The sequence below is a fragment of the Rhinolophus hipposideros genome, assembly GCF_964194185.1.
Source record: "Rhinolophus hipposideros genome assembly, chromosome: 12".
NCBI lineage: Eukaryota > Metazoa > Chordata > Mammalia > Chiroptera > Rhinolophidae > Rhinolophus > Rhinolophus hipposideros.
Genome location: NC_138058.1, coordinates 33,314,927 through 33,342,723, shown reverse-complemented (window position 1 = coordinate 33,342,723; position 27,797 = coordinate 33,314,927). Strand labels below are relative to the sequence as shown.

Here is a 27,797-nt window from a genome sequence, read left to right as displayed (position 1 = left end):
TTCCTATCTATCAGATCTGCTCCTTTGTCCGGCCAAAAGGGATTTGAGATAATTTATTAACCTTAAAGTGTGTTCTCATATCTTTGTCCTGGAGTGAAGGAGACATTCCAGAACGTGGAGTTTCAGGATATGGCTGCTTTTTGTTTATTCCACCAGGGACCTCCCCTGTGACTGGCAACATGCTAACTAACCTGTCTCACTGCCAAGAGGGGACCAGCAATACTTACTAGCAGGTCTGTGTGTCCAGAGGACAAGTGCTCCTCAGGCTCAGATTCATAAATGAAACAGAAGTAACATGAGCTCCTCCAATGTAATTAGCAGGATGACATGAATTATTCCTTAAACAATGGCCAAGAGAATAGCTTAACAATTTCTGTTTTGTGTACTAAATAACTACTTGAAGTTGTGTTTGTTTCCAAGCTCCTTTTCATGTTTTCTTCTTTCTCCTCCCCTTCTCCAATGTCAGTAAACATTTTGAGGGAGGAATTATGTTCTTTCTCATGTTTGCCCCTCACAGGGCCCAGCATAGGTGCTCATTCTTCTGTAAGCACAAGGACAGGGAATAGTTCTTTGTGTGCTGCTAACACTGAGCACAGTCATGGCACCTAGTGAACGACTGTTGAACTGAGATGAGTGTAGACTCAACAATAAATACCTGAGGTATGGAGGGAGTTTATCATCTATTCACTGAATGCTTAATGAACTCCCATTACATGGCACACACCACGCTAGGCCTTGAGTATTTAGTGATGAATTAGATAGGTACTGTCCCTGCCTTCACACAGCTTACATTCCAATAGAAGTTCAGACAAAAACCTAGTAAGCAAACAAATAAATAAAGTTGTAATTAGTTATGATAAATGCTATAGGAAACAAAAAGAGGGAAGAGGCCAAACTGAGATAGAATGGTTAGGGAAAATCCCTCTGAGATGGTGACAACTGTCAGGGAGGAAAATGTTTTTCTCTTAAATGTTTAGATTTAGTGATTGGGGACCTGTGAATTGAAGTGACAAAGGAAGCCTCCGGCACATGACGTGTACACAGGGGTCATTCTTACGCAAAGCCACTCTTTCAATACCAAAAGAGGTAGCTATTTCATCCATTTCATGGAAATAAACAGAAAATTAAACAAAATGAGGAGACAAAGGAATATATTCCAAGTGAAAGAATAACATAAAACCCCCAGAAATCTTAATGAAACAGAGATAAGTAATTTACCTGATAGAGAATTCAAAGTAATGGTCATAAAAATGCTCACTGAACTCGGGAGAATAGATGAACACTGAGAACTTCAACAAAAAAAGTTAGGAAATATAAGGGAAAAAAAACAGCAGTCAGAGCTGAAGAATACAGTTCAATATAATCCCTATCAAAATACCAATGGCAGTTTTCACAGAATTAAAACAAATAATTAAAAAATTTGTGTGGAGCCACAAATGGTCCTAAATAGCCAAAGCAATCTTGAGAAAGAAGAACATAGTTGGAGGTTTCAGGCTCCTTGATTTCAAATGATACTACAAAGTTACAGTTATCAAAACAGTATGTTAGTAGCACAAAAGCAGACGCATAGATCAGTGGAACAGAATAGAGAGCCCAGAAATAAACACATGCTTAGATGGTCAGTTAATCTATAACAGAGGAGACAGGCATACACAATGAGGAAAAGACTGTCTCTTCAATAAGTGATACTAGGAAAATTGAACAGATATATGCCTTTGTTTGAAAATTGAACAGATATATGCCTTTGTCCAGAAAAATGCAACTGGACCGCTTATACCATATACAAAAACAAACTCAAAATGGATCACAGACTTACAGATTGTAAGACCTACAATCATAAAATTCCTAGAAGAAAACATAAGCAGTAAACTCTTTGATGTCAGTCTTAGCAATATTATTTTGGATATATCAACTTGGGCAAAGGCAACAAAAGCAAAAATAAACAAATGGAACTACATCAAACTAAAAAGCTTTTGCACAGCAAAGGAAAACATCAACAAAATGAAAAGGCAACCCACCTTTTAATGAGTTGAATGAGAGATGTTTTCAAATGATATATACAATAAGGGGTTAATATTCAAAATATATAAAGAATTCATACAACTCAAGATCAGCACCAATCTGGAGAACTGGTGAGCTTGTGCTCCAAAATACCTAGCTCCTCGATGGCTTCCAGACAAGAGGCTTTATAGAACAAAGATTATAAGTCATGAGTTAAGGGGTTGGGGGGGTCTTGGGTCTTGTTGGTTAGTTAAGAGTGAGATAAAGACAATAAATCATGATTTCAGGTATTCAGGTCAGCTTCCGGAGTTCCTCAGTCTGGTTTAATGGGGCCATAGCCAAGGGGTCATTCTGCTTTAGGGCTCAGGAGCTGAAAGGAAACTTAGGCCATGATGTTATCTTTAGCTTAATAGGTCCCATACCTTGTGACCATTAGTCAGGGCCTGGCTATCATTTCTTGCTGTCTCAGGGAGTTAATAATTGTAAGGGAAAGAGCTGAGCAAGGCTTATGGGGCATGCTGTGAACGCTACATGTTAAATAAAAATCATACATTAAATCAGGACCCTCGGTTTCAATATATGCACCTTATGTTCATTGTAACATTATTTACAGTAACCAAGATATGAAACAACCGAACTGTCCATCAACAGATGAATGGAGAAAGAAAATGTGGTATATGTATATGTAAAATAAATATATATTATACGAAGTCGGACAATTATGTTTGCCAACTCATCCTAGAAAAAGTGCTACATACCTCATTACTGAATATCACTACAGTCACCTTCGAAGTACTGCCCTTGGGAAGCTATGCACTGATGCCAGCTCCTAGTCCACCCTTCAGAGCAATTTTGGAGCTCTTTTTCTGGAATGGCCATCAGAGCTGTCATCATATTACCCTTAATGTCCTGCATGTCATCAAAATGTCTTCCTTTCAATATTTCCTTTATCTTTGGGTAAAGAAAGAAGTCATTGGGTGACCAGATCAGGTGAGTAGGGAGGGTGTTCCAATACAGTTATTTGTTTACTGGCTAAAAACTCCCTCACAGACAGTGCCCTGTGAGCTGATGCATTGTCATGATGCAAGAGCCATAAATTGTTGGTGAAAAGTTCAGGTTGTTTTCATCTAACTTTTTCACACAGACTTTTCAGCCCTTCCAAATAGTAAACTTGGCTAACTGTTTGTCTAGTTGGTAAAAATTCATAATAAATAATCTCTCTGATATCAAAAGAAGCTTAGCAACATGTTGCAACAAGATCACAAACTTAATTGCCAGACCTCGTATATATTATATTAATATTATATATATATTAATATATATATATATATAATATTACTCAGCCATAAAAAGGGCAGTCTTGCAATATGGGACAACATGGACAGACCTAGAGGGTATTATGCTAAGTGAAATAAGTGAGACAGAGAAAAACTAAGGCCATCGGATTTCACTTATATGTGGAATCTAAAAAAGACAAAACAAAACAAATGAAGAAAAAACAAAACAGAAACAAACTCATAGATACAGAGAACAAACATGGTTGCCAGAGGGGAGGGTGTTAGGGGGATGGGTGAAAAAGGTGAAGGGAATTAAGAGGTCCAAACTTACAGTTATAAAATAAGTGACAGAATGTACAAGACAAGGAATATAGTCAATGATATCGTAATAACTTTTTACAGTGACAGATAGTTATTGGTACTGGATTTATGGTGATCACTTTGTATGGTATACAAATGTTATATCACTGTTGTACACTTGAGACTAATATTGTATGTCAATTATACCTTTTTTTTTACTGGTCAATAGATTGTTTTAGTTCTCTCACTATATAAAACTCAAGCGTTTCATTTTTAGGTAGGGTAAACTGTAACCTCAGTAGACTGCAATACAGAAAGATTTTGTCACATAGACTAATTTCCATTTAGTCAGTCAACTGTTTCCAGCTGTCTCAATTGGGATAGGTGCATTTACAGAACTGGCTGTGCTTGGGCCTCTGCAAGCAGCATTAGGTCTACAATGCACTTGACAATTGTCTCCTTTTCCTGCTGTACAAAGATGCTCTGTGCCACGTGCTTCTCCCCCCAGTTTATTATGTGCTCTTGTTCCTTCCAACGCATCATATTCTGCACAGAGATATGATAATCCAGGTGATTCTTTACCTTCTTGTATACTCTATGCAGCTGTTCTTGGTAAGTAACCTCCAAGGCCATAGCAATGTTATTTCTCTGGACATCAAAAATGTAATGGCAATTTGAATCAGTGCCTGCTGTGACTTTTCCAGATCAGTTGCGTATTTGACGTATTTGATGGAAGCTTATTTCACCTCTTCTAGATTGGCAATTATTTGCTCATTGAGTTTATCAGCAAATTCCCCAATAGAGACTCCATAATTTTCAATTATGTAGGCAATCGACCCTATTGTTGACGTGACAGAAGTGGTCTCTGGAGTAATCACATGTATTCCCTTAGGAAATATAAGATAAACCCAGTTCTGAGCACATAGGCTTCTATTGTACTGGTTTTAGGATAAAGGAACCAGAAGAATTCCTCAAGGATCAGCCCATAATGAACTTTTCCTCCACATTCAGGAAGAGGTGGTACAGGGGCAAGACTTGGCTGTCCAGTGTGAAAAATCCTTGTTGCCTGCAATACCCCTGGACTAAGGAAGGCCTCATTCTTCAGAGAGGGGGGCTGCTGTGATGGCGGCAGAAAGAACCACCAGGGACAACATGGTCAGGGAGGGCCCCTGGCTGTCTGGGAGGCCCAGTGACCTGGATGGGATAGTCTGTCAGAGGCAGGAGCAAGATGGTTGCTCTACGTGTCAAATATACTTTAATTTAAAAAGCTAGCAAGAGAAATGACAGAATTTTATTCACATATGTATGTAGTTCACAGAAAAATGGGACTTGAAGACGCTGTTAGAATTTGGGAATTAGAAACCATCTTACTAGGGGAAGGAGTGGGGAGAAAGGCACTTAGTAGAAAATAAAAGACTTTTAGGAGAGATAAATGGGCCCATAGGAGAATAGATGGGACAAGTGATAGTTTTGTGAAATGTGTGTTTAGGTGACTTCTTATCCCCTTGAAACTTCTCTGGGAGCCAATCTTCTTCCCTAGTTGTAAAAGTCTCAGGGAGGACATTTATAAACTTTGAATTCTTTTGGGAGGCTCTGTTTTTAGTCAGATAAGGGGAATTCAGGTAGAAAACCAATTCAAAATGATATATTCTGGATCTCTTCCCTAGAAAGGTGGTATCTTAAACGCTGAGGAGGAGCTAGCCACACACTCCCAAGAGTAAGAAGGTGTTCCAGTCAGAGGTACTCTGCATGAGCAGAGTACCTGGAATGGGAAGGGCTTTCTTACTGGAATGTAAGTAACAGGAAGAGAAGAGAAACAGGAAGAGAACACAGGGCTAGACCATGAGCTGTGTTTTGGATATGGAGGAAAAAGTGTTCTTTGGAAAGTAACCTCACAGGGTGATCTGATCATAAATTCCTAACTGGGCAGGTCCTGGTGTGTAGTCACGCCCCAGGCATATAATATCTTTAGTAAAAGGCTTATCTTTGCCTTAAGCAAGCCCTGTTCATTGTATCTGTACATCTAAGTTAACATACCTTTGAAATGCCAGAATACCCCTCAAAGGCATGACCATCCTCAAGAGAGCAGTAATCTTAACCTTAACCTGTAATCTAATCCCCACCTTGCTTTCTCCCATGCCATGTAATCTCCTTTACTACCCTCCTTAATCTCAAATGCATAAAAGAAACCATAAAACTGTTATTGTCAAGAGCATTTGGGATCTTGCTCCCCAGCACATGTCCTCAGTTTGGCTCAAATAAACTCTGATGAGAATTCTCTACAGGTTTGGACATTCTTATGTCCACAGGGGGATCCTGGCAGGGATTTGTGATCTCTGGTATTTGTGATGAGGTTTTATAAGAGTAGGTTAGCATAAGAAAGGAAGCCATTTTCTGAATGACCTTAACAGGGTGTGGACCAGATGTCCTGTTTGAAAAGAGCTTATCTTGTTAACTGCCGACTGGGTGGGGTACAAGCCAGCTTATCTCGTCAAATCCCCAGAATGTGGAACAAGCCCATGATATGTATACTCTTTGAAGCTATGGAAAATTACTGGATGCTTTAAAGATGCTATATAAACCCTTGGCTTTGAGTGCTCAGGGTCCTTGTTGAAACCCGCTGCGTCGGGCAGATACTCGGACCCCAGCTAGCTGGAAATAAACCTCGCTGTGTGACTTGCATTATCGCGTGTGTCCTCTGTCCAATTGAGGGGTGGTCGATTCTAGACCTTAACAGTTTCTAGAAACCTTGAGGCTCAAGGCTTCTCCATGGCCTCTACTCCCAGATGAGGAAGCCCAAGGCAGCTTTTCTGTGGGATCACAAATCTTTACAGCTGAAAGGAATCCAAGCCTTGAAAGGGTCCATCTTTATTTCACAGCTGTGCCCCCAAGCCTCAAGAGGTGACTGACTAGTTGAAGATCACTGAGTGTGTGGATGGGGCTCAGCCTCTGCCTGCGGGCTCTCCAATTGTGGAGCGTCCTCCACAAATGCGTACTTGGGACACAGAAGCAAAGGCCAGCACTAACCTTCACCCATTGAGCTGAATGTCTGGACTGTCAGACTCAGTGATGGGCATAAAAAGCCTGAATCTGGTGAATTTATGAGCAGTCCCAGGGTAGATTGCATCCAGGAATGAACTGTTAGAGAGAGATACCAATACCTTGTGTTTACCCAGGGGTCTATGTTTCTCAGGTGATTTCATACAAATTAAATCATGTGGGTGGTGAGGTGAAAGAGCTCAGGCCTTGGGGTGGGGAGAGCTGGGCCTGAATCCCAGGTCCACTCTTTCTGAGCAGTGTGATCTTGAATGATGTTACCTCTCTTCAATGATCCATAGTTTTCTTCAGTTGTAGAAGGAATCCTGGTCTCTGTGAGGCTTGGAGAACATGTGTGGAGAATACCATGTAAGGTATCTGGCACATGGCAGGTTCTGTTATAAGATGACATTATTCTTCCTGTTGATGGAGTGCGTCAGCAGGGTAGGTCCCATTCGACACAGAAACAGGTAAATTGTCTACGTTCTTTCACTGAATGTTCACCACACCTCTATGAGGTAGCGATTCCTATCTCCACTAAAAATCAGCTGAGGTTGAGCAAAGTCAGGCAGCTTGCCCAGGGTCACTAAGGGCACAAGTGGCAGAGCTGGGATTCAGAACCCTGACTGATAGTCTGGGTGCTGAGTTGCGGCAAGCTTCACCATTCCTAGCAAGGAAGGGTCTAGAGAAGTGAAAGATATGCGTTCTCTCCTTTCTAAATGGGCAAAGAAAACTACTAGACTCACTTGACAGGACCAAAGAGGGTTGGGTGGGGAGTGCAGAAGGTGCCAGCTGGAGTCATTGCTATCGCCCAGCTCTGAATCTCCTAAGGGGAAGGGTGGCAGGATTACCTAATACTTCCACTGACTTCACTGGCTGGATCACTAAGGCTTCCTTCCAGTCACTTCCATCTCAGACACTCCCCTGCGTTGCCTGCTAGGCCTGGGGTAGAGTCCTCTCATGGACATCCCACATTTGATTTAAGGAAGGGACTAGTACCCGCTTACTTTCTTCTTGGCTCCTTTAACCCCCTCAGCACATGCTGAGCTTGCGTGAGCATGCCTGCTTCTCCACCGAAGGCATGAGCGAATGCGGGCAGGAGCAGGAGCTCAGACCAGAGGCTGGTGGTGGCCTGATAAATATGCGTAGGGATGAATTCTGAGCCAAGGTGGCTTTTTTTTCCTCTCTTAAAATCTTTCTATATTAAATGTCTCTCAAGAAAGTTTTTAATTGACATGTACTCACTGCCACCAATAAAACCTTTCAAAGGAAAAAAAAAAAAATAAACACCCTCACCTGGCCCACAGTCCCTCAGGTGACCAATGCTAACTGTGGGTCACCTTCCATAACTTTCTCTATGCTCATTATTACAGACTGAATTGTGTCCTCCCCAAATTCAGATGTTGAAATCCTAACTCCCAGTGTGACTGTAATTTGGAAATAATAAAGATTACGTGATGTCATAAGGATGGGGCCTTACAGAAAAGAGGCCATATGAGGACAGAGAGAGAAGGCAGTGGTCTACAAACCAAGTAGAGAAGCTCTCCAGAAACAACCCTGTCAGCATCTTCATCTTAGACGTCTGGCCTCTGGCCTCCAGATTGTGAGAAAATACATTCCTGTTGTTTAAGCCACCCAGTCTGTAGTTTGTTATGGCAACCCTAGGAGCTGCCATATAACCCCGATACAAAGATCCATGCACAAGGAGGAGAGAGTATTTTATTTGTTATTTGAACAAAAATGGGATCATGCTAAGCTCATATTACTCTGAAAGTAGCTGCTCTCATTAACATAATGGTCACCTGGCTTCTTGCTCACACCCCACCTCTAGGACATCCTGTAGGCCCTCCCCTCAAAACCTGTCTGGAATCCCACCACTTCTCCCCACCTTGGTGTTAGCTCCATTCTCTCTCTCTCTCTCTCTCTCTCTCTCTCTCTCTCTCTCTCTCTCTCTCTCTCCAGCAGCCTCTTCATTCTTCTCTGCTTCTACCCTGTTCTCTGTCAGTCTGTTTTCCGCACAGCAGGCGGAGGGTTCCTAAACGTAAGTCAGGTCATATTGTTCCTCAGCCCAAAACCCTCGAGTGGCTTCCCATCCTATACAGAGTAAACCCCAAAATCCTCACCAGCGGCTACAAGGTCTTACATGATCTGCAACACACACCCCAACTCTACTGCTCTCCTCTCTGACTTCACCTCCTACCTTTGTCCCCTGCCACCCTGGCCTCCTTGATGTTTTCTAGATCCTATCAAGCACACGCCCAAGTCAGGACCTTTGTACTGTTTCTTCAGTCTAGACTGCCCTTCTTCCTGGTAGCCACAAATTTCTTCCCTCACTTTCTTCCAGACTCTATCTCCTCACCCACAATCATTATTCTTAATAGCACCTACTTACCACCATCAGACATACTACTTATTTATTTTTTTATGGTCTGTCTTTCTTCATTAAGATGCAAATTCCATGAGTATCAAACTTTGCCTTGCTGCTGTATTCTTAGTACTAAGAACAGTGCTGGATTCATAGCTGATGCTTAGAAATGTTTAATGAATGAAAGAATGAATAAATCTCTCCAAGTCAATAGACATAACAACCTTTTCAACAGTTGCCATAGTATTAGCTAATGTGAATGAACCATGATTCATTGAACCACCTCCCTATTAATGATGTTTAAGTTGCTTCTACTTTTTCCTACTTCAAACAATGTTTGTGAAAAACATTTTTGCACAGTTACTCTAATATATTGGTCCTTTTATTTCTATAGGCTAGTTTCCCTAAAGCTGGATTGCTATGTCAAGAGATTGGCATATTTAAATTTTTAATAACCATTACCAACTTTCCTTAGTCACAGTTCGCAGGCAAATCCTGAAAAAGGGCCTCAACTATTTTCCCAAACTGGGGCAGGGTAATATTGCCCTTTAATCAAATAAGTGGACTTCTGTCCTGTGCCCCCACACTTTAGAGGGCCTTGCATGTCACAAACACACACAAAAATAAATAAATGTATTTATTTATTTATTTTTAATTAAAGTTTATTGGGGTGACAATTGTTAGTAAAGTTACACAGATTTCAGGTGTACAATTCTGTAATACATCATTTGTATATCACATTGTGTTCACCACCCAGAGTCAGTTCTCTTTCCATTGCCATATATTGAAAAAAAATAATTTGTTAATGGCAGCATGGAAGTTTTTCTCCCCTGGGATCTTGCATTCAGCGCTGGGCTGGTACAGTATGACCTGCAACCTTGAACGTGAATGCTCGTGATTAATACTCCACATTTCCTCCTGTATTCTCAAAACAAAAGACTGCTGAGTCCAAATGCTGTGAAGGTTTGTGGGTTGTTCCCTGGCTGACCTTGGAGAGAGTCACTGCTTTAGAAGGAAAAAGAATATAATTGGCTGATTTGTGTAGATAACAGAAAATACATGAATTTGTCACATCTCTCTTTTCAGAGAGCATGAATTCGATAGGTCCTGGCCTAATCAAATATTGTTTCTCAGTAGTGCCAAGGATCCATTCTCTTCTTCCTCTCTCTCTCTCTCTCTCTCTCTCTCTCTCTCTCTCTCTCTCTCTCTCTCTCTCTCTCTTTCTCCCTCTCTCTTTCCTTCCCTCCCTCCCTCTTTTTCTTCCTTCCTTTCTTTTTTGTTCTCATTTGTAATTCTGGAGCCATTCATGAATCAGCTCAGTATTCACAACAGTTGCACGCAGTATCTATTGCTATATAACAAACCATACTGAAACTTGGTGGCTTAAAACAATTTATTTGCTCATAATTCTGGGCTGGGCACAGCTGGGTGATTTTTCTGCCAATCTCTCTTGGGGTCACTTTTGGGGCTGCAATCAGCCAGCAGCTCAACTGGGACTGGATGGTCCAGGACGGCTTCATTCACATATTTGGCAGCTATGCTGGCTGTTGGCTCGGCTGCCTCAGGTCTCCTCCAAATAGCCTTTCATCTTCTAGGTTAAAATGGGCTTTTTGACATAATGGCAGAAATGTCCCCGGAGGTCAAAAGCAAAAACTACAAGGCTTTTTAAGTTGCTCACTGTTACTTCTGTCTTATTCTACTGACCAGTGAAGCCTTAAGGGACCCAGATGTAAGGGGTGGGGGAGGTGGGAGGAGAGGGATGGACTCTATCTCTTGATGGGAGGCATGGCAAAAATCATATTGCAAAGGAGCTAGGCACAGGGAGGTGTGATGTGTTGGGGACCATTTTTAATGATACACTGCAGTGTCTGAGGAACATTTTGCCATATTAAAGAATTCATATTTTTCATGCATTTACATATATGTACTTGTAAGATATGTGAAGTATAATACAGATTCTTTGTTTATTTCTTTTTACTTTACCCCGGTCTTCATTGAGATCTAATTGAGATATAACATTGTGTGAGTGTAAAGAGTACGACGTGTTGATTTGATACACTTATATATGGTAAAGTGATCACCACTGTAGTTAGCTATTTCCTCCATCACCTCACATAATGACCATTTCTGTTTTGTGGTGAAAACATTTAAGATCCACGCCCAGCATCTTTCAAGTACATAATATAGGACTATTAACTATAATTACCAGGTGAACATTGGATCCCCAGAGCTTATGCATCTATAACTGGAAGTTTGTATCCTTTGACCAACATCTCCGCATTTCCCCCATGTCCCTACCCCTGGTAACACCACTCTACTCTGTATGAGTTCAGTTTCTTTAGATTCCACATATATAAGTGATATCATGCAGTGTTTGTCTTTCGGTCTGACTTATTTCTCTTAGTGTGATGTCCTCAAGGGCCATTCTCAAGGTTCGTCCATGTTGTAGCATCTGTCAGAATCTCCTTTTTTAAGGCTGATTAACATTCCATTGTATGGATGAACCATTTTTATGTATCCATTTATCCATAGATGGACACTTGGGTTGCTTCCATCTCTCAGCTATTGTGAATAATGCTGCTGTGAACCTGAGTGTACAAAGATCTCTTTGGGATCCTGCGTTTAATTCTCTTGGATATAGACACAGGGAAGCTGCCTCTTGGCTGTTCCACCACCATCACTGCCTTATTATTTAACTCAGAAGAAATGTCTTGGACATTTTGTTTGTTTGTTTGTTTTTGAGCATGGGGCCATTTGCAGTAATGGATTTACACATCTCCTCCTCCTGGGGTGGTTCCAGGGCCAGTTTTGGATCTGGGCACAAAGCTCCTCCTCGCACTGCAGGTGGGTCTGCACCTGTTCCAGGATCATGTTGCACCCTGTCAACATTTTGTTGGATTCCACTGGGTGGGACTGACCTGTTCTCCTGCACTGTCATCCTTCAATTATGTTGAGAATTCATGGGGGTTTCTTAGGTGCCAGTAACTGTACGCAGTAAAAGGTCTCCTATCTCCTCTGTGCAGGCAAACACTCACTGTTGTCCTCTAAACAGTCAATATGAATTGTAAGCCCAGGGATCCCTTTCTTTTCCTGAGCGGGAAGTGTCAGTCAAAGTTGGACACTCACATGGCTTGAGTTTTGGAGCAAATGTACTGGTGCCCATTTCTAGGTTTCCTGGGTCCTACAACTCCCATGACCAGTGCCAATCTCAGCACGACAGACCCTGCGGCAGAACCACCAGGGACCCTGAAGACAGGTGACACAGATCCTCATTCCCCCTAGAGGCTCTTTGCTTATTAAATGGACATTAAAACCCCAGAATTGTGAAGTTTTATTTTTATAATAATATTTAAATATTTCATTAAAAAGTCTAAAAATTTAAACTAACAATTTAGCTTTATTTAAACAAATTTAGTTTTTTTGTATTCATTAAATTTTTTTGTATTTTGCTTAGTAATATTAATAATTTTGAATGTTTTAGAAAAAACTTTATTTTGTAAACTATTTGCTCATCGAGTCTATGTCTAGTTGGGATAGATTTAGAAAATATGGCAGTGGAGCTCAGAAAAAGAAAATAGCCAAAAAAGGAAAAGGTATTCAAAAAAATGATCTGCTTAAATTTTTAAAAGAACTTCACAAATTCTTTATTCAATGAACTTTTAATTGCTAATAAAAACTGTGAAAATGAACAAGAATATGATTCTCATCCAATTCATGACTTGAATAGGTTGAATGAAATCTCTGCAAATCTCTGCAAATTCATATTTTTACTAAATAAAGATTTAATTACAGGCCCAAAGAATAAGAATGTATGTGGTCTCCATTTGCTCTTGTGAGAGTTAGGGGCTTTGAAAATGCATTTACAGCCTCTTTCTCCTAGAGTCTGTTTTCAGAGTAGGGAGGAGAACAGGACAGAGTCATTTTTGGGAAACTGGTGCCTTGTCAGATTCTTCAGAAGTGATGGGCCTCCTGGGACACTCTGGGCCCTTGGCAGGACTGGAGAAAAAGCCAAACAGAGTGCTCAGTCATGACCGTCTCTCTGAGCCCTGCCAGAGTGACCCCATGGGTCTACAATTAGAATATAGTGAAAAGCTTCCCTGCCCCTTTGCCTCCCTAGATCACCTTCCTGCAGGCAACCAGCATGACCTATTTCTTCTGTAAACTTTTAAAGATATTTTATGCACATAGAAGCATTTACATGTGTAGTTTAAAAAAAAAAAGTAAGTAGAAGCGTATTAAAAATCACTGTCCAGCATCTTGCTTTTTTCACTTAATATGTTCATTTATTCAGTAAATATTTACTGAGCACCTACTATGTGCCAAGCATTTTTTTATTTTTTAGGCACTTGGAATTTGGTGGTAAACAAAACAGATACATTCTTTGCCCTCATGGAGCTTACATTTTTATGGGAAATAAACAAGTAAAAATATAGTGATAAGTGGCAAATGCTATGGAGAAAAGCAGGATAAGGGGATAAGAAGCGTATGTTGGTGTGGGTGGGTGGGCTTGTTGCTATTTTATATAAGATGGTCAGCAAAAGTCTTGCTGATTAAGTGATATTTGAGCAAAGGACTGAATAAAGTGAAGGAGTGAGCCATGCAAATATCTGGAGTTGAACATTCAAAGCAGAGAAAACATCCCACGCTAACGCCCGAGGGAGGAGAGTACTCCACGTAAGAAGCAACAAGGCAACTATTGTAGCTGGAACTGAGTGAATGTATCTCAGAGATATTCTGTATCATGAGAACGTTCTTTTTTTTTTTTACATCTGCATCTTGTTCTATATATGCCTTTTGCATATAACTTGCCTCCCCCAAAGCCCCAAATCCCTATTCCTTTATTTAGCTTAAGATGGTATATAAACCTCAAATCAAATGACTGCCTCCTTGAGTCTTATATCTTGTGAACCTCCAATGTATTGAATCCAGGAAGGTAAAGGGAAAAGGTTCTTTTCTCCCCTATAATTACATTACTTTTGGAATTTATTGAAGTTTCTTTGTGACCTAATTATATTAGAGTTAATATTGAAATTGTAAATACAGGATAACAAAATTTTAGTTATAAATTATAAGTTCGATATATAAATATAAATATTGATATACATATACATATAATATAAACATTGATATGTAAATATAAAAATTGTGTTATTTAGGTTTTACCTTATGACATGGCCTAAAAGGAATGTAAATTAATCTCCCTTATACTGATGTTTCTATTTCTCCTTGTATTTCCCCTAGCTTTTTCTTTATTAGTGTAGGTTATTTGTTACGTAGATATTAATAAGAGTTATATCTTTTTTGTGAATTTCACAACCTTATGATAACCCTATCGCATTTAATGATTTTTGGCAAGAATTCACCCATGTCTAGTATTAAGATCATGATCTTTGCTAAACTATTATACTTGCTTGGTAAAAACATATTTTCTCATCCTTTTGTTTTCAGTTTTTCTTAATCATTTGGTTTTTGTCATTACTTTGTGGTCTATTATGAGAGTTTCTTTTTTTTTTTTTTATTGTAAGTTGTTTATTGTAAGATAATTTACAAATATCTTGCTGTCTTTGGTAATTTCAACAATTAGACCAACAATTTCTTCTGACCAGGACAGCAGTAAACTAAAACCAAAATTAACTGGCTGAATTTTCCTTCTTTACCTCTTGTCTGAGGATGAAAGTTGATTTTCATTAATTCAGGGCCGCAGCACCCGAGATGATTTCAATCAACTCTTTTGTGATGACAGCTTGGCGAGTGCGGTTGAAAGTCAAAGTCAATTTGTCAATCATCTCAGAAGCATTCTTGCTAGCGTTGTCCATGGCCGTCATCCTGGCGCTCTGCTCACTCGTGGTGGATTCCTTTAGAGAATAGTAGATGATGTTGGCCAGACTGTATTCTTGGTAATTCTGCAGCACGTCAGCATCAATGTCATCGTAGATGCTCATGCTCTCAGCACTTGCAATGGTATTAAGGGAAAAGATGGGCTTTTCGTCTGTCTTATAGGAGATGACAGACCTGAATCGATTAAAGACAATAGATCCTTCGTCAAATTCATATCCAGAATTTAATAATTCCAGGGCAATGACTGATGCATCTCCAAAAGTAGGGGGTTTTCTTCCCACTTCTTTGAATGTCACCAGGAACTGGTCAGAATGAGTCCTATGAAGTATACCCCTGATTTTATCACCAACTCCAACAATCTTCACTTCTTTCCCAGCTGCTGTGAGCGTAGCCACCTCACTTTTGATCTGCTTAGCAACCGAGGAGTGGATAGCCCCACAGAGCCCTCGATCTGAGGACACTCCGATAAGGAGGTGTTTCTTCTTGTCTTCAGGCCCCTTGATATCAGCCTTTTCATACAGAGCCAGAGATCCTGTTCCATACACCCGAGCTGGCTTCAGCTCCCTTTCCGCTCGGGCGTATTTAGCTGCCGCTACCATTTTCATAGACTTGGTAATTTTCTGGATGTTTTTGATTGACTTTAGTCGCCTGGTAATATCTTTCAAAGTTGCCATATTTCGAACTTGGATCCATTGCGGCTGCACGGCCCAGGCCGAGACCCCCACGACGCCCGCCCGAGAAAACATGGTGGTACCGGCCCAAGCTGAAGGTCGGTCCGAGAGTTTCTTAACAGGTGAATTTGGCCTAGTAACACTTATTGATATGACAATTACATTTGAGTCTATTGTCTTTATTATTGTGTTTGTGGTTTTATTGCTAAGTTAGAGGGTTTGTATTTTTGTTCTAGTAGTTACCTTTGTAGTGTTAGAGAACAAAATTCAATTGAGTAAGTTTGAAGATCTAATTGGCTTTATTAAGTGATTCATGAATTGGGCAGCATCCCATCTAGCAAGGAGAAAGGCACTCCTAAGGGTTGTACAAAATGGAAGGTTTTTACACAAAGAAAGAGGGTGGGACTAAGAAGTTAAAGAGTGGATTATTTCAGGCAAGGATATCTAACCTTCCCTTAGGGGAGGCTAGGGATCTTATCTGCCAGATTACCTCACTAATATTGATCAGGAAATTCCAGAGTGATTGGTTTAAAATTTCACTCCTAGGAAAGACTGAAACTGCAATTCAGTTAGTGATTAAGTTTTGGTTTGGTGACATGGCTTAGCAAAAGGGACTTTGGCCAATGGTTTGTTTCTTTTTTTTAACAGCAGCCTTATTAAAAAATAATTTTCCGTACTTGCTTCAGCAGCACATATACTAGAACTGGACCAATACAAGGAAGATGAGCATGGCCCCTGCGGAAGGATGACACACAAATTAGGGAAACTTTTTTTTTCTTCAGAGAAAAGTAAAATCATGACTATCACTAGAACAGATACAAGAATGAACACGTGTTAAAGATTTTATTTTATTCTTTACTTAGTGAGGTGACTAGACAGGTGTTATAACCGGTTCAGAGGAAAAGCCAAAGAAATACAAATTTAAATGGAATAAAAGGATTGAATTACAAATGGGGGCAAAACTGGCAAAAAAAGGGGAAGTCAAAGTCTACCAAATAATACAGATTTGCATATCTATCATTTACCTACAAAGGAGGTGCAAACTAGCTTCAAGACCACTAACAGGGCTAGAATTGGGCAGCCTGGAGGGTGTGCTATAGATGCTGCATAGTTTTTAATTGCAGTACGAAATTTCTTTCTATAAGTCTTAATATTATGTGGTACCCTTTTACTCCTCTATTTCTTTAGACATATCTACCAATTTTCTTTATAGGGTGAGCACTCATCCTGGCTTCAGCACTGAAAGTCCCATGTCTTAGAAAACCCCTCAGTCCCTGGAAAACCAGGACAGTTGGTCACCCTAACTTTCTGTTATAAGCATTGATGGACTTAGTAAATTTCCTTTTCCTTCTACTTCTTTTCTGAGGAAGCTCTTTATGTACTGGTGGTCTGCAACCTTGGCTATACCTTATGAAGCTTTAAAAAATCCTGATGCCTGGACCCCACCCCATGGATTTTAATTTAATTGGTTTGGGGTGTGGCTTGGGCATCTGGGATTTTAATAAAACTGTGCATATAATTCTAATGTTCAGCTAAAGTTGAGAACCATTGGTACGTAAAGATATGGAACTATCTCCAAGATATATTGACTGAAGAACAGTATATATAATACATACAGTGTATATGTATATCATTATATACATATAATGTCACCACTATGTAGAAAATAGAAAAGAAAAAAGTATGTATTTGCATATATATGTGTATACCTATATATACATATGATGCCAAAAAAATTTATACACATTTTAAGAAAGGAAAACTGTATTAAAATTGTAATACTCAATATATACTGATAACAAAAGATGAATACAAGTGGTTACCATCAGTGTCCATACACTTCTGATTATGGCGAACTACTGGACGAGCAACGTTGACCAAATTGTCCCCTTGTATAAATTATTTTTGGCACCCCCGGTATATACACATACATACATATACATAAACTATCTTTGGAAGGACATAGAAGGAACTGTTAACATTGTTTATGGCCAGGGATGTAAACTGGGGAGTGGGACAGAGACTTTTCACTGTGTACTTTTTTGACCTCGCGAATCCATTATCAATTTTCAAAAGTTATTTTTAAATTCTACATCTTTAAACTAGAAAAAAAAGGTTTGCATAGTGAAAAAGGAGATATAGAATTGAATAGACAGTATGACCTTTTATTTTTTAAAATGTCCCCAGACTAACCAATTAAAAAAAACACAAAACTATGCATAGAAAACATTTTCTGAGGAAGAAAATTGAAAAACACACACCACACACACATACACACAACAAAGGGAGATTCAGTGGTGGGACTATTACTCTTTCCTTTTTGATTTTTATTGTTTAAAATAAACCTATTTGTTATTTTTATACTAGAATAAAATAAAAAATAGAACAAAACCTAATAATCATATTTTTATCTAAAGGCAGAGCTTTAGCTTCACTGGAAGGAGTCAGCTTTCCCTTGCTGATGCAGGGGCCTTTGCTCTTCTCATTTCCTTGCCATGTGAGATCCTCTCTACTTGCTCAAGAGGAAGCCCAACCACTGAGGATTCAAAACCAGCCGAGTTGCCTCATGGCTGAGGCTGAGGGAGGGCCACCACTGGAGCTGGGCAGCTGCTGGACGATGCCCAGGCAAACTTTACTAACTACCTCTCATATGCTAGACACTGTGCTCGGTTGTACCGGGGGCAAAAGTTCAGCACACAAGACTTTGCCCACAGGCCCTGCCTGTCTGAGGTGGCAGCCACCACACATGCACAGAAGCAGGCCTGTCCTAACATTTATGGGCCAGGATGAGAGTATCAGTAGAGGCCACATGCCATATATCTAAATATTTAAAAGCTGTAACTCAAGCTAACATCTCATTGACTAAAATATTATCTATTCTTCTCCCTTAGTAATTACAACTTCAAATGGCCTGAGAAAGCCAGGTTTGAATGTAGAACTTGGAGTTCTGCGCTTGGATGTAGCTGTGGCAGGTGGCTTCTAAGATGGCCCCCAGTGATCCCACCTGTTGACATTTACACGCTTGTGTAATCTCTTGAGTGTGGGCAACACCCATAACTTGCTTCAACAAACAGAATATGTTAAATGGGATGGGATGTCACTTCCATAGTTAGGTTACATAAGATAGTGACTTCTCTTTTGCGCGCAGACTCTCTCCCTTCCTGGCTGTGATGAAGCAAGTTGCCACGTTGCAGAGACCATGACAAGTAAAGGAGGGTGGCCTCTGTCCAACAGCCAGCAAGGAATGGAGGCCTTCCATCCAATGACCTTTGAGAAGCAGCTTCTTTCCCACTCAAGTCTTCAGATAAGACTCTAGCCTTGGACAATACCTTGTGAGTGACCCTGACACAGCAGACCCAGCTAAGCCCTACCGAGATTCCTAATCCACAGAAACCCTGAGATAGTAAATACATGCTGTTTTAAGTCACTAAGTTTCCAGTAATTTGTTACATAACTTCCAGCATTACTGTAAGTGTTGGCTTTCATCCCTGGCCCTCAGTTAGTGGCTAGTCATCTCTTCCCACCCTCTCTTCATCTTGAATCTTGAGGGCCTCGTGTTCATCTCTATAGATACCCCAGCTTTCATGTCAGTTCTGCCACTTCCACTCCCTCCTCCGACACATCCCTGAGTCCTAACAGGTAAACGTATCCAGCTTGTGCTACCCATGGGAGCAATGTTGTCCATGGGAGGACAGGCCAGAGGACAATTCTAAGCAATCCCTGGGAATAGTTCAGGGTCATCTATGAAGGGAATTCCAAGGTCCTGGGTACTCAGAACATTCTAGAAGAGGGGGCTTCTGGTCCTTGACTCCTATCCCTCCCTAACTTTCCACCGCATTGGAAAGGACATGGCTAGAGAAGCAGCAGAGCAAGGCGCCCTAAAGCATAGTGCCAAGGTCAGGGGTCCCTCCTGCTCACTCTAAGGCTAGCACTGCACTCATGAGAAGCATTGGCTGAGGGCCACGTGGATTAGATCAGACCTGGAGAGCTGCCTGAGGAGCATAAAGGAGCAGAGCTGCCACACTTCTGAGGGGAATCTTCAAAGGGAGCTGTGGGTTGAGTTGGACCATAAAAGCAGGAGGGCTTAGAGAGCAGAGCAACAGGAAGGACTCCAGCAAGGCAGCCAGAACTGAGTCAGTGTCTCTCAGTGATACAGTTTCCTTAGGGCAGAGTGGTGAGGAGTTTGGGCTATGCAGTCGGAGTGCATCTGTTCAAATCCTGCCTCTGCACTCTTGTTGCGTGACTTCAGTGAAATTATCTAAACTCTCTGCGTATCAGTTTCCTCATCTGTAAAATGGGGATAATAATAGTATCTACTCCATAGGTTCATGGAGAGGATCGATGCATGTAAAATGCCTGGTACGTGGTTCATGAGGATTGGCTATCATTAAGGAAACTGAGGTAACAGGTGATCTTTTGGCTCCCAAGTGCTACTTGCCTTGCCTCAAGGCAAGAGGGAAAATGAGGACGGGTTTATTCAGTTGCCAGAATACTCAATTGCTCAACAAGCATTAATGGGAACTTTCAGAGTATGGTCCTAACTCATACCCTCCTTCCTCAGACTCTGTGAGAACCATAAAATGGGCCAATGGAATGGTGCTGTCGGAGTGCGGAGATCGGGTAGTCTCTGTTGCCTCTTCTTTGAAGAGAAGAGGTTACCAGTGTCCCTCCAAGTGCAGACCACAGACCTGTGTAGCCTTCGCATCACCTCGATCATGTTAGAAGTGCAAAATCTCAAGCCCCATCTCAGAGTCAGAATTTTTGGGGCTACCCCTGAGAATCTTCATGTCTAACACAGTCTCTAGGTGACCTGTTGCTCACTAAAGTTTGAGGATCACTGGGCTGGACTGTTAGAGGTCTTTACACACCTGGTGCCACAGACCCCCTCAGGCACTGATGCAGGAAGCCTGTGGGCTGGACTTCCTGGGCCTCCACCCTGGACCAATGCTGGCCCCACCAGAGCAGTTCCACTTATATAGGCACCTGTGGGGTTCTGAGGAAACAGATGTTCTCTTCTACCTATTAGATTTTAGAAACTGCTGTGGTCTGAATGTTTGTGTCTCCCCACATTCATGTTGAAATCCTAACCCCCAAAGATGATGGTATTAGAAGGTTGGGCTTTTGGGAGGTGCTTAAGTCTTGAGGGTGGAGCCCTCTTGGATGAGATTTGTGCTCTTGTAAAAGAAGCTCCAGAGAGCTTCCTACCCCCCTCTCCCTGAGATGATACAATGAGAAGTCTGTGGCCTGCAAGAGGGCCACACTTGACCATGATGGCACCCTGATCTTCGAAACCTAGCCTCCAAAACTGTGAGATATAAACTTCTTAAGCCACCCAGTATGTGCTATTTTGTTATAGCAGCCCACGCGGACTAAGATACAGCTGAGCTGGGGGCGGGGGGCAGTGCAAAATAATGCTGGGCCCCTTGTTCAAAAGTAGGAGAAAAGATTTTTTCTTTCTTCTGTGGACTCCGTCTTGACTCATTATGTGTTTTAAAATTTGCTATTTAATGTCATGCTCTCCCAGGTATGGCGACCTTTGCAGGGTGAGTACAGACGTCACTCTCCCTGTGTTTGCACCAGGCTCCTGATGAGGGCGCTGCAGCTTACCTGGCGACCTCTGAGCTCTAGTTGGAGCAAAAGTGATTGCAGCTGGAAGAAAGTGCTGCCAGCAGCAACCTGGTACTTAGGAAGATTAATGAATGTATTTGGAAATTTCCTCCTGCTGTGGCCTCAGCTAGCACCTGAACTGTGGTCGATGCAGCAGTACATTTCTGTATAATCTCTGTTGACAGCTGGGATGAGGGCAAACCCAAAAGACTAACTCAATTACAGTAGAGGAGAGATCTGGCTGCTCCCTGTTGACAAGGTGAACACAAGGGCATCCCAATTCAGGGATATTGCTTTAGGATCGGCAAGCTGCCGGCACACAAAGTTCTTTCCAGTCCAGCTCCCTGGCATATTTTTACTTCGTGAAAAATGGTGGATGTCAGTCCTGGGCTGTAGGGTGATGTGAAGGAAGCCAAAGTGATTGTGCTCCATGTACCCCCATGGCCAGGCCTGTGATAGGTTTGCCCAGCAGGAGATGTACAGTAGTAAGACGCCTGATCAGGGACTCGGAAAAGCTGGGGTCTCCTCTGATTCTCACTCTCATGGGGTGGCCTTGGGTAGATATTCAACCTCCCTGAGCCCCAGTATTGTCATCTGTAACATAAAGATATTAGATTATTCACCAGCTCCACCTCTCCTTTATTTCATGTGGTTAAGGATTTAAAAGAGATGTGTCAGCCTGTGCAGTTAGTTTTATAGGAGGAGCATTAAGAACCCAGGGCAGAGTGGGATATAAACCAGAAGGTGGGTTGGAGTTACACCATGAAAGGCTAAAATGTCATTAGAGTTTTATGCTTCTTTCATAGGCAATGGGGAGCCATTGAAAGCATCCAAAAAGGAAAGGGCTGTGTTCAGAGCTGAGCCTGTGAAAAATGTAGTGGTATGCCAAGTTTCAGAAGAATTGAGGATAAAAGAATCCAGGTAAGGGGCTATGCATACATACATGTCTTCACCTTTACCAGGTAACACCAAATTGCCTTCCTAAAGCTGTCCCAATCCACACTCCCTCCAGCAGGCTACGAGAGTTCTCATTTCTTTATGTTTTCACTGTCACTTGGCATTATGAGACCTCTACATTTTGGCCAATCAGATGGGTGTGAACTGGCATTTCATTGTAATTTTAACTTGCATTTCCCTGGCGAGTACTGCATTTGAACATCTTTTGGATATTTATTGGATATTTATGTTTCCTCATCTGTGAGTTTCCCGTTCGTCTTTTGTCTGTTTTTCTTTGTTATTTTAAAACTTCCCCCCCCCACTATAGAATCTGTACACTAATCTTTTGTCAGTTATACGTAATGCAGATGTGTTTCCCCAGTTTGTACTTGGTCTTTTACCTATGTTTATGGTGACTTTAGAAAAGCAGTCAGATAATTTTAACAGTTGAATTTATCAACACTTAAATTTATGGTTTGTTCTTTGGTGTCGTTTTGAGAAATCTTTCTCTACCCTCAAATCATAAAGCTATTTTTTATTTCTCCTATATTTTAAAAAGTTTTAATATTTCTCTTTCATCTGTAGGCCTTTGTACACTATAGTTATTGTTGTATATGGTATAGGGTAAGATAAGGTGGGAATCCGAGGCTATCTTTTCCCACATGGTACCCAGTTGTCCCAGTATCACATATTGAATGGTTCATGGCTCGGCTCTGCTGCCAGGGCCAGGAAGAGGGTGAGACAAGTGAGGTGCCCACTCTCAGGGTCTTGAGGGTCTGCAGCTGAAAGTGAGGGGGCCTTCTTCAATTTTGTACCCTCAGTGCCTTTCTGTCACTCTTCTCTTCCAGGGGAAGGCAGGAAGTCTTGTCCTGACACTAACATACACTAGACTTTGGGTCTCCTGCCCAGGAATGTTGGTTTCTGAGACAGAAGAGTCTTTGTGAAAAAGGAGGCCTGGAATCTCCTGTTGGCTCTAGGCTGACGAAGGAGGGAGCCTGGGACTGGAGGGGAGGGCAGGATCCGGTTTGGTACCTTTGAGGTGTATGAGAGACTTCATAGTTTTCTGAGGCTTCTGGGGCAAGGGATTGGTGCATTCAGGGACTTTCCCCTCCATGCTATCTTGAGGGGACCCTGCAAGATCTACTCCCTGCCTTCTCCATAGGATGTGGGAGGTGCTTGAAGGTACCCCAGAAAGTTTAGGCTCCTGCATAGATGTGGAAAGGATAGATTTTTCTTTTAATTCTCTTTTAGTCCTTCTAATTGTAACTGGGAGAAAATCTCCCTTTGATCTAACCTGTCAAGCCTCTCTAATTCCCTTTTTTTTAAACTCCTGGAAACTGGGACTCAGGGTTTGGAGCTTTGGGAGCTATGGTATCTGACTAGATATTTAATTACATTATTTTGTTTGCATTATATTTGTTTGCTGGGGGTTGTCTTCTATTCTGACAAGTGATGGCAGTTTGCTATTAGTGATGCTAATGGAAAGTTTCCTTTTTAATACATGCATTTGAGCAAAGAAGTTTGCTTTATGTATGTAAAATCACATTTGTGTGTACATTTTGACAAAGATATGTAGGAAAGGAGGGTCAGCAAAATGATGATGTTTATCTCAGTGATTTTTGTCTTCCTTATGTGTTTTTTGTATTTGCATTTTTTACAATGAGCATACATTATTTACATAATCGGAAAACACCTATTTTTGTTATGGAGAAAGGTATATATGTTTAAAGGAATGTATTAAGTACATAACAATACTAGGAATATATGGCTTTGGCAACATGGTTGACTTAGCTTGCTTGAGTCCACACTGGGAGACCGAAGGACAGGGCCCAGGCAAAGAGCAAAGGAAGCCTTCCTGTCATGGGACATTCAGTGTGGGGGGCTGAGCTTTATCTTTTCAGCACCGTTTAAAGGATTTCATTTAAGAGTCTCAGTTACAACTTTTGAATCAGGTAAATCATTGATCACTTGGAGAAATGGGGCCAAGTTTCTGTGGTGTGTTAGATCTTTGCCTCACTGGCATTTAGACTCTCCAGGTTGGGGTGGACAAAGGGAATCTGGCCAGAGTCTAGATGAGTCTTATTGAAAATGCTGTCCTGTGACTAGTCTGTTGTACCAGAGCTGATCAGTGACAGCCTTCTCCCTGCTGCGCTGTTCCCTGTCTGCAAGGTGACCACTATCTGGCTCTCTTCCCAAAGAGTGTTGGCAGCTGGTGCCAGTTTATGGTGCTGGCTGTTACCCAAACGTAGGGCATCATTTAACAGGAGCCCCTGGGGCGAATGATTCCTGCTGTGCAGCCGTAGGAATCTTTGGTTCACTGCCCTCAGGAGAAGGCTTTTTCAGATCACACCCTGAGTTACTGTTCAATCTTGAATTGAGCCAACACAGTCCAGACACAACAAGGAGCAGACAGTGAATCCCAGCTCTTCTTTGGGGATTTACCTGGCTTCAAGGTCTGAGTTCTGGGCATCTGATTATGGGAAAGATGGGATCTGCCATCATGAGATAAAACAGACCATGTAGTCTCTACTCAGTAGGCACTGTAATCAGTAGGACAAGACTGTCACATGTCACAGGTTCTGTCCTCCTGGGGGTGGCAGTCTGATGGAGAAGGCAGACAAATAATGGCAGGTGTGAAGAGGGTTTGCAGGGAGAGGGGAGGCGCTACTGCAGCACAGAGCAGTGATCTCTGAAAGGGAAGCCAGGAAGGGTGTCTGAGCAGAGACATTTAGACTGAGACACTGTAGGGGAGGAGAAAGTTTCCCCTCTTTTCCTTCTTAGTTATTCTGGCTGCTCTAATAATCAAATTTACATGAGACAGATTAACAGAATTTAATTATATGTGTGCATACGGGGTTTTGTAAGAATATGGGACTGAAGACAAATCAGGCAGTTGAGGCTTAGATGCATCTTGAGCTAAGGAGAAAGAAGGGGGGTAGTGGTTTATACTTCAAAGGAAGGTGGGCAATTCACAGGTAGATGAGAAGGAACACGTATTTGCCAGGCCACCCAGAAACTATGGGACACAGAGGGGAGTCTAAGAAAGAGATTTTCTAGGTTCCTCCTTGTCTGTCATACTTAGTTTATATTAAAATGCAGTGTTCTATGGTGATAGCTCCCTTCCTGGAGCAGGTTCTCTGTCTAAATTATTTTAGGCAGTTTTGGGGAAGATCAAATGTTTTTCCTGAGTCTTGTTTCTTAAAAATGATCAGCTTAAAATAATCATCCCCTAAAGGCGTATTTTGAGGTGGCAAAATTCTGCTCCCTTTCAATACAAAGAAAGAATTCACCAGATGAGGAAATGTCAGGAGGAGTGATTCAGGAAGAGGGAACAGTGTATGCAGAGATCCAGAGGCCAGAGGGACCCTGCTGTGTTTAGCTGGGAGATGCCCTTTAGGTAGTTAAAGAAGAGAGAACAGAGTGGGGAGATGGGCAGGTTCCAGATTGTTTAGGACCTCCTAGGACAGGAGTTATCAACTGAGGGCAATTTTGTCCCTCAGAGACATTCGGCTAGATGGTCACAACTTGGTTGTCACAAATGTACGTATAGGGGTGTGTGAGGGTGCTCCTGGCATCTAGTAGGTAGAGGCCCTGAGTGGATGCTGCTAAATATCCTGCAATGCACAGGATAGTCCCTGGAAACAAAGAATCACCTGGCCAAAAATGTGAACAGTGCTGCAGTTGAGAAACTGGGACCATTTTAAGGACTTGGTTCCTCATTCTAAAGTCAAGGGGAAGCTCTAACCAGGTTTAACACAGGAAAGGGACATGATCAGATTTATGTTTTAGAGTGATCAGTCCAGCTGATCTGAGGAAATTTTGAGATCTAACCATTCTAGTTTAAGGCCACTCTTTTTGTAGTTCTGGACCCTTTTTTACAGCTTGGGAATTTCCAGCTTCTGTGATTTTTTTCCCCCTACTGGGGCTTACCTTTGACTGCTTTGTGGCCATCTAGGTTTCTAGAAAAACCCATCCAGGTCAGGGAAACCAATTCAGTTACTTAGTAAGAGCTAAATAGAACAGGGGTTTTCCATTTGGGCATTATAAGCACAGCACTAGGGCCTACAAAATGTTTAAGGCCCATGTGGCAGGCAGAAAATGGCCTTCCAAAGATGTCCATGTCCTAATCCCCAAAACCTGTGAATATGTTACCATACATTGCAAAGGGATTTTGCAGATGTAACTAAGTTATGGAACTTGAAATGGGAAAATTATCCTGGATTATCCAAATGGGCCAATGTAAGCACAAGGGTCCTTATAAGAGAGAGACAGAAGGGGCAAATTCAGAGGAGATGTGGTAATAGAAACAGGAGAGAGAGAAATTTGAAGATGCAACGTTGCTGCTTTTGAAAATGGGGTTGGGGCCAATACCATAAGATAATAAATATGTGTGCCACTAAATCTCTGGCAATTTGCTAAAATAGTAACAGGAAACTAATACAGCCTGGACAATATTTTAATCAACTCTGAAGTAAAAAAGGAAAACTGCAAAATAGAAATTAATAAATTGCATTTATTTTAAATTGTTTTATAATATTTAACATATATACAAAAGATATAAAGACTAATATGAAGTGTGATAAAAAATATGGTGAATGTTTAAATAAAAAAAATTTATTACAGTAAAAGACACATTGCCATTGATCCCCCTCATAATACTCCCCCTCTTTTCTTTCTTTTTTTTTTAAATTAAATTTATTGGGGTGACAATTGTTAGTAAATTTACATAGATTTCAGGTGTACAATTCTGTATTACATCATCAATAAATCCCATTGTGTGTTCACCACCCAGAGTCAGTTCTCCTTCCATCACCATATATTTGATCCCCTTTACCCTCATCACCCACCGCCCACCCCCTTACCCTCTGGTAACCACTAAATTATTGTCTGTGTCTAGGAGTTTTTCTTTCTCATTTGTTTGTCTTGTTCTTTTAGGTTTATATACCACATATCAGTGAAATCATAGGGTTCTCTGCTTTTTCTGTCTGACTTGTTTCACTTAGCATTATTCTCTCGAGATCCATCCATGTTGTCACAAATGTTCCTATATCATCTTTCCTTAACGCCGAATAGTATTCCATTGTGTATATGTACCACAACTTCTTTATCCATTCATCTATCGAAGGACATTTTGGTTGTTTCCATGTCTTGGCCACCGTAAACAAAGCTGCAATGAACATTGGCGTACACGTGTCTCTATAGAGAAATGCTTTTATATTTTTGGGGTAGATACCCAGGAGAGCGATTGCTGGGTCATATGGTAATTCTATTCGTAATTTCTTGAGGAACCTCCACACTGCCTTCCATAGCGGCTGCACCAGTCTGCATTCCCACCAACAGTGTATGAGAGTTCCTTTTTCTCCACAGCCTCTCCAACACTTGTTACTATTTGTTTTGTTGATGAAAGCCATTCTGACTGGGGTGAGGTGATATCTCATTGTGGTTTTTATTTGCATTTCTCTGATGATTAGCGATGTTGAGCATTTTTTCATATGTCTATTTGCCATTTGTATATCCTCTTTGGAGAAATGTCTCTTCAGGTCCTCTGTCCATTTTTCAATTGGGTTGTTTGTTTTTTTGTTGTTGAGTTTCATGAGTTCCTTGTATATTTTGGATATTAGCCCCTTATCAGAGGAACTGTTTGCGAAAATCTTCTCCCATTCAGTTGGTTGCCTCATTATTTTGTCAATAGTTTCTTTTGCTGTGCAGAAGCTTTTCAGTTTCATATAATCCCATTTGTTTATTTTAGTTTTTACTTCCATTGCC

General features: G+C 41.2%; 2 protein-coding genes and 1 pseudogene across 6 annotated transcripts in view; 1 reads left to right on the top strand and 2 right to left on the bottom strand.

The window, feature by feature from the left end:
- Nucleotides 1-27,797, top strand: part of EHBP1 (EH domain binding protein 1) — a 668,483-nt gene that overhangs the window by 98,913 nt on the left and 541,773 nt on the right. For 2 of the 4 annotated variants that reach the window (XM_081069113.1, XM_081069123.1), the window contains exon 2: nt 21,902-22,016. The exons of the other annotated variants lie outside the window; for them this stretch is intronic. The gene's annotated coding sequence lies outside the window, so the exon portion shown is untranslated. The remainder of the gene's footprint in view (nt 1-21,901; nt 22,017-27,797) is intronic. 4 annotated transcript variants of the gene reach the window in all.
- LOC308505785 (ATP synthase F(0) complex subunit B1, mitochondrial-like) lies at nt 3,969-4,732 on the bottom strand (annotated as a pseudogene). Its single transcript has one exon. The product of its transcript is annotated as an ATP synthase F(0) complex subunit B1, mitochondrial-like (transcript).
- LOC308506046 (ATP synthase subunit gamma, mitochondrial-like) lies at nt 14,496-15,585 on the bottom strand. The gene has a single exon (XM_081068872.1). It carries the CDS (start codon nt 15,561-15,563, stop codon nt 14,667-14,669), a length of 897 nt encoding a protein of 298 aa, XP_080924998.1. The 5' UTR covers nt 15,564-15,585; the 3' UTR covers nt 14,496-14,666.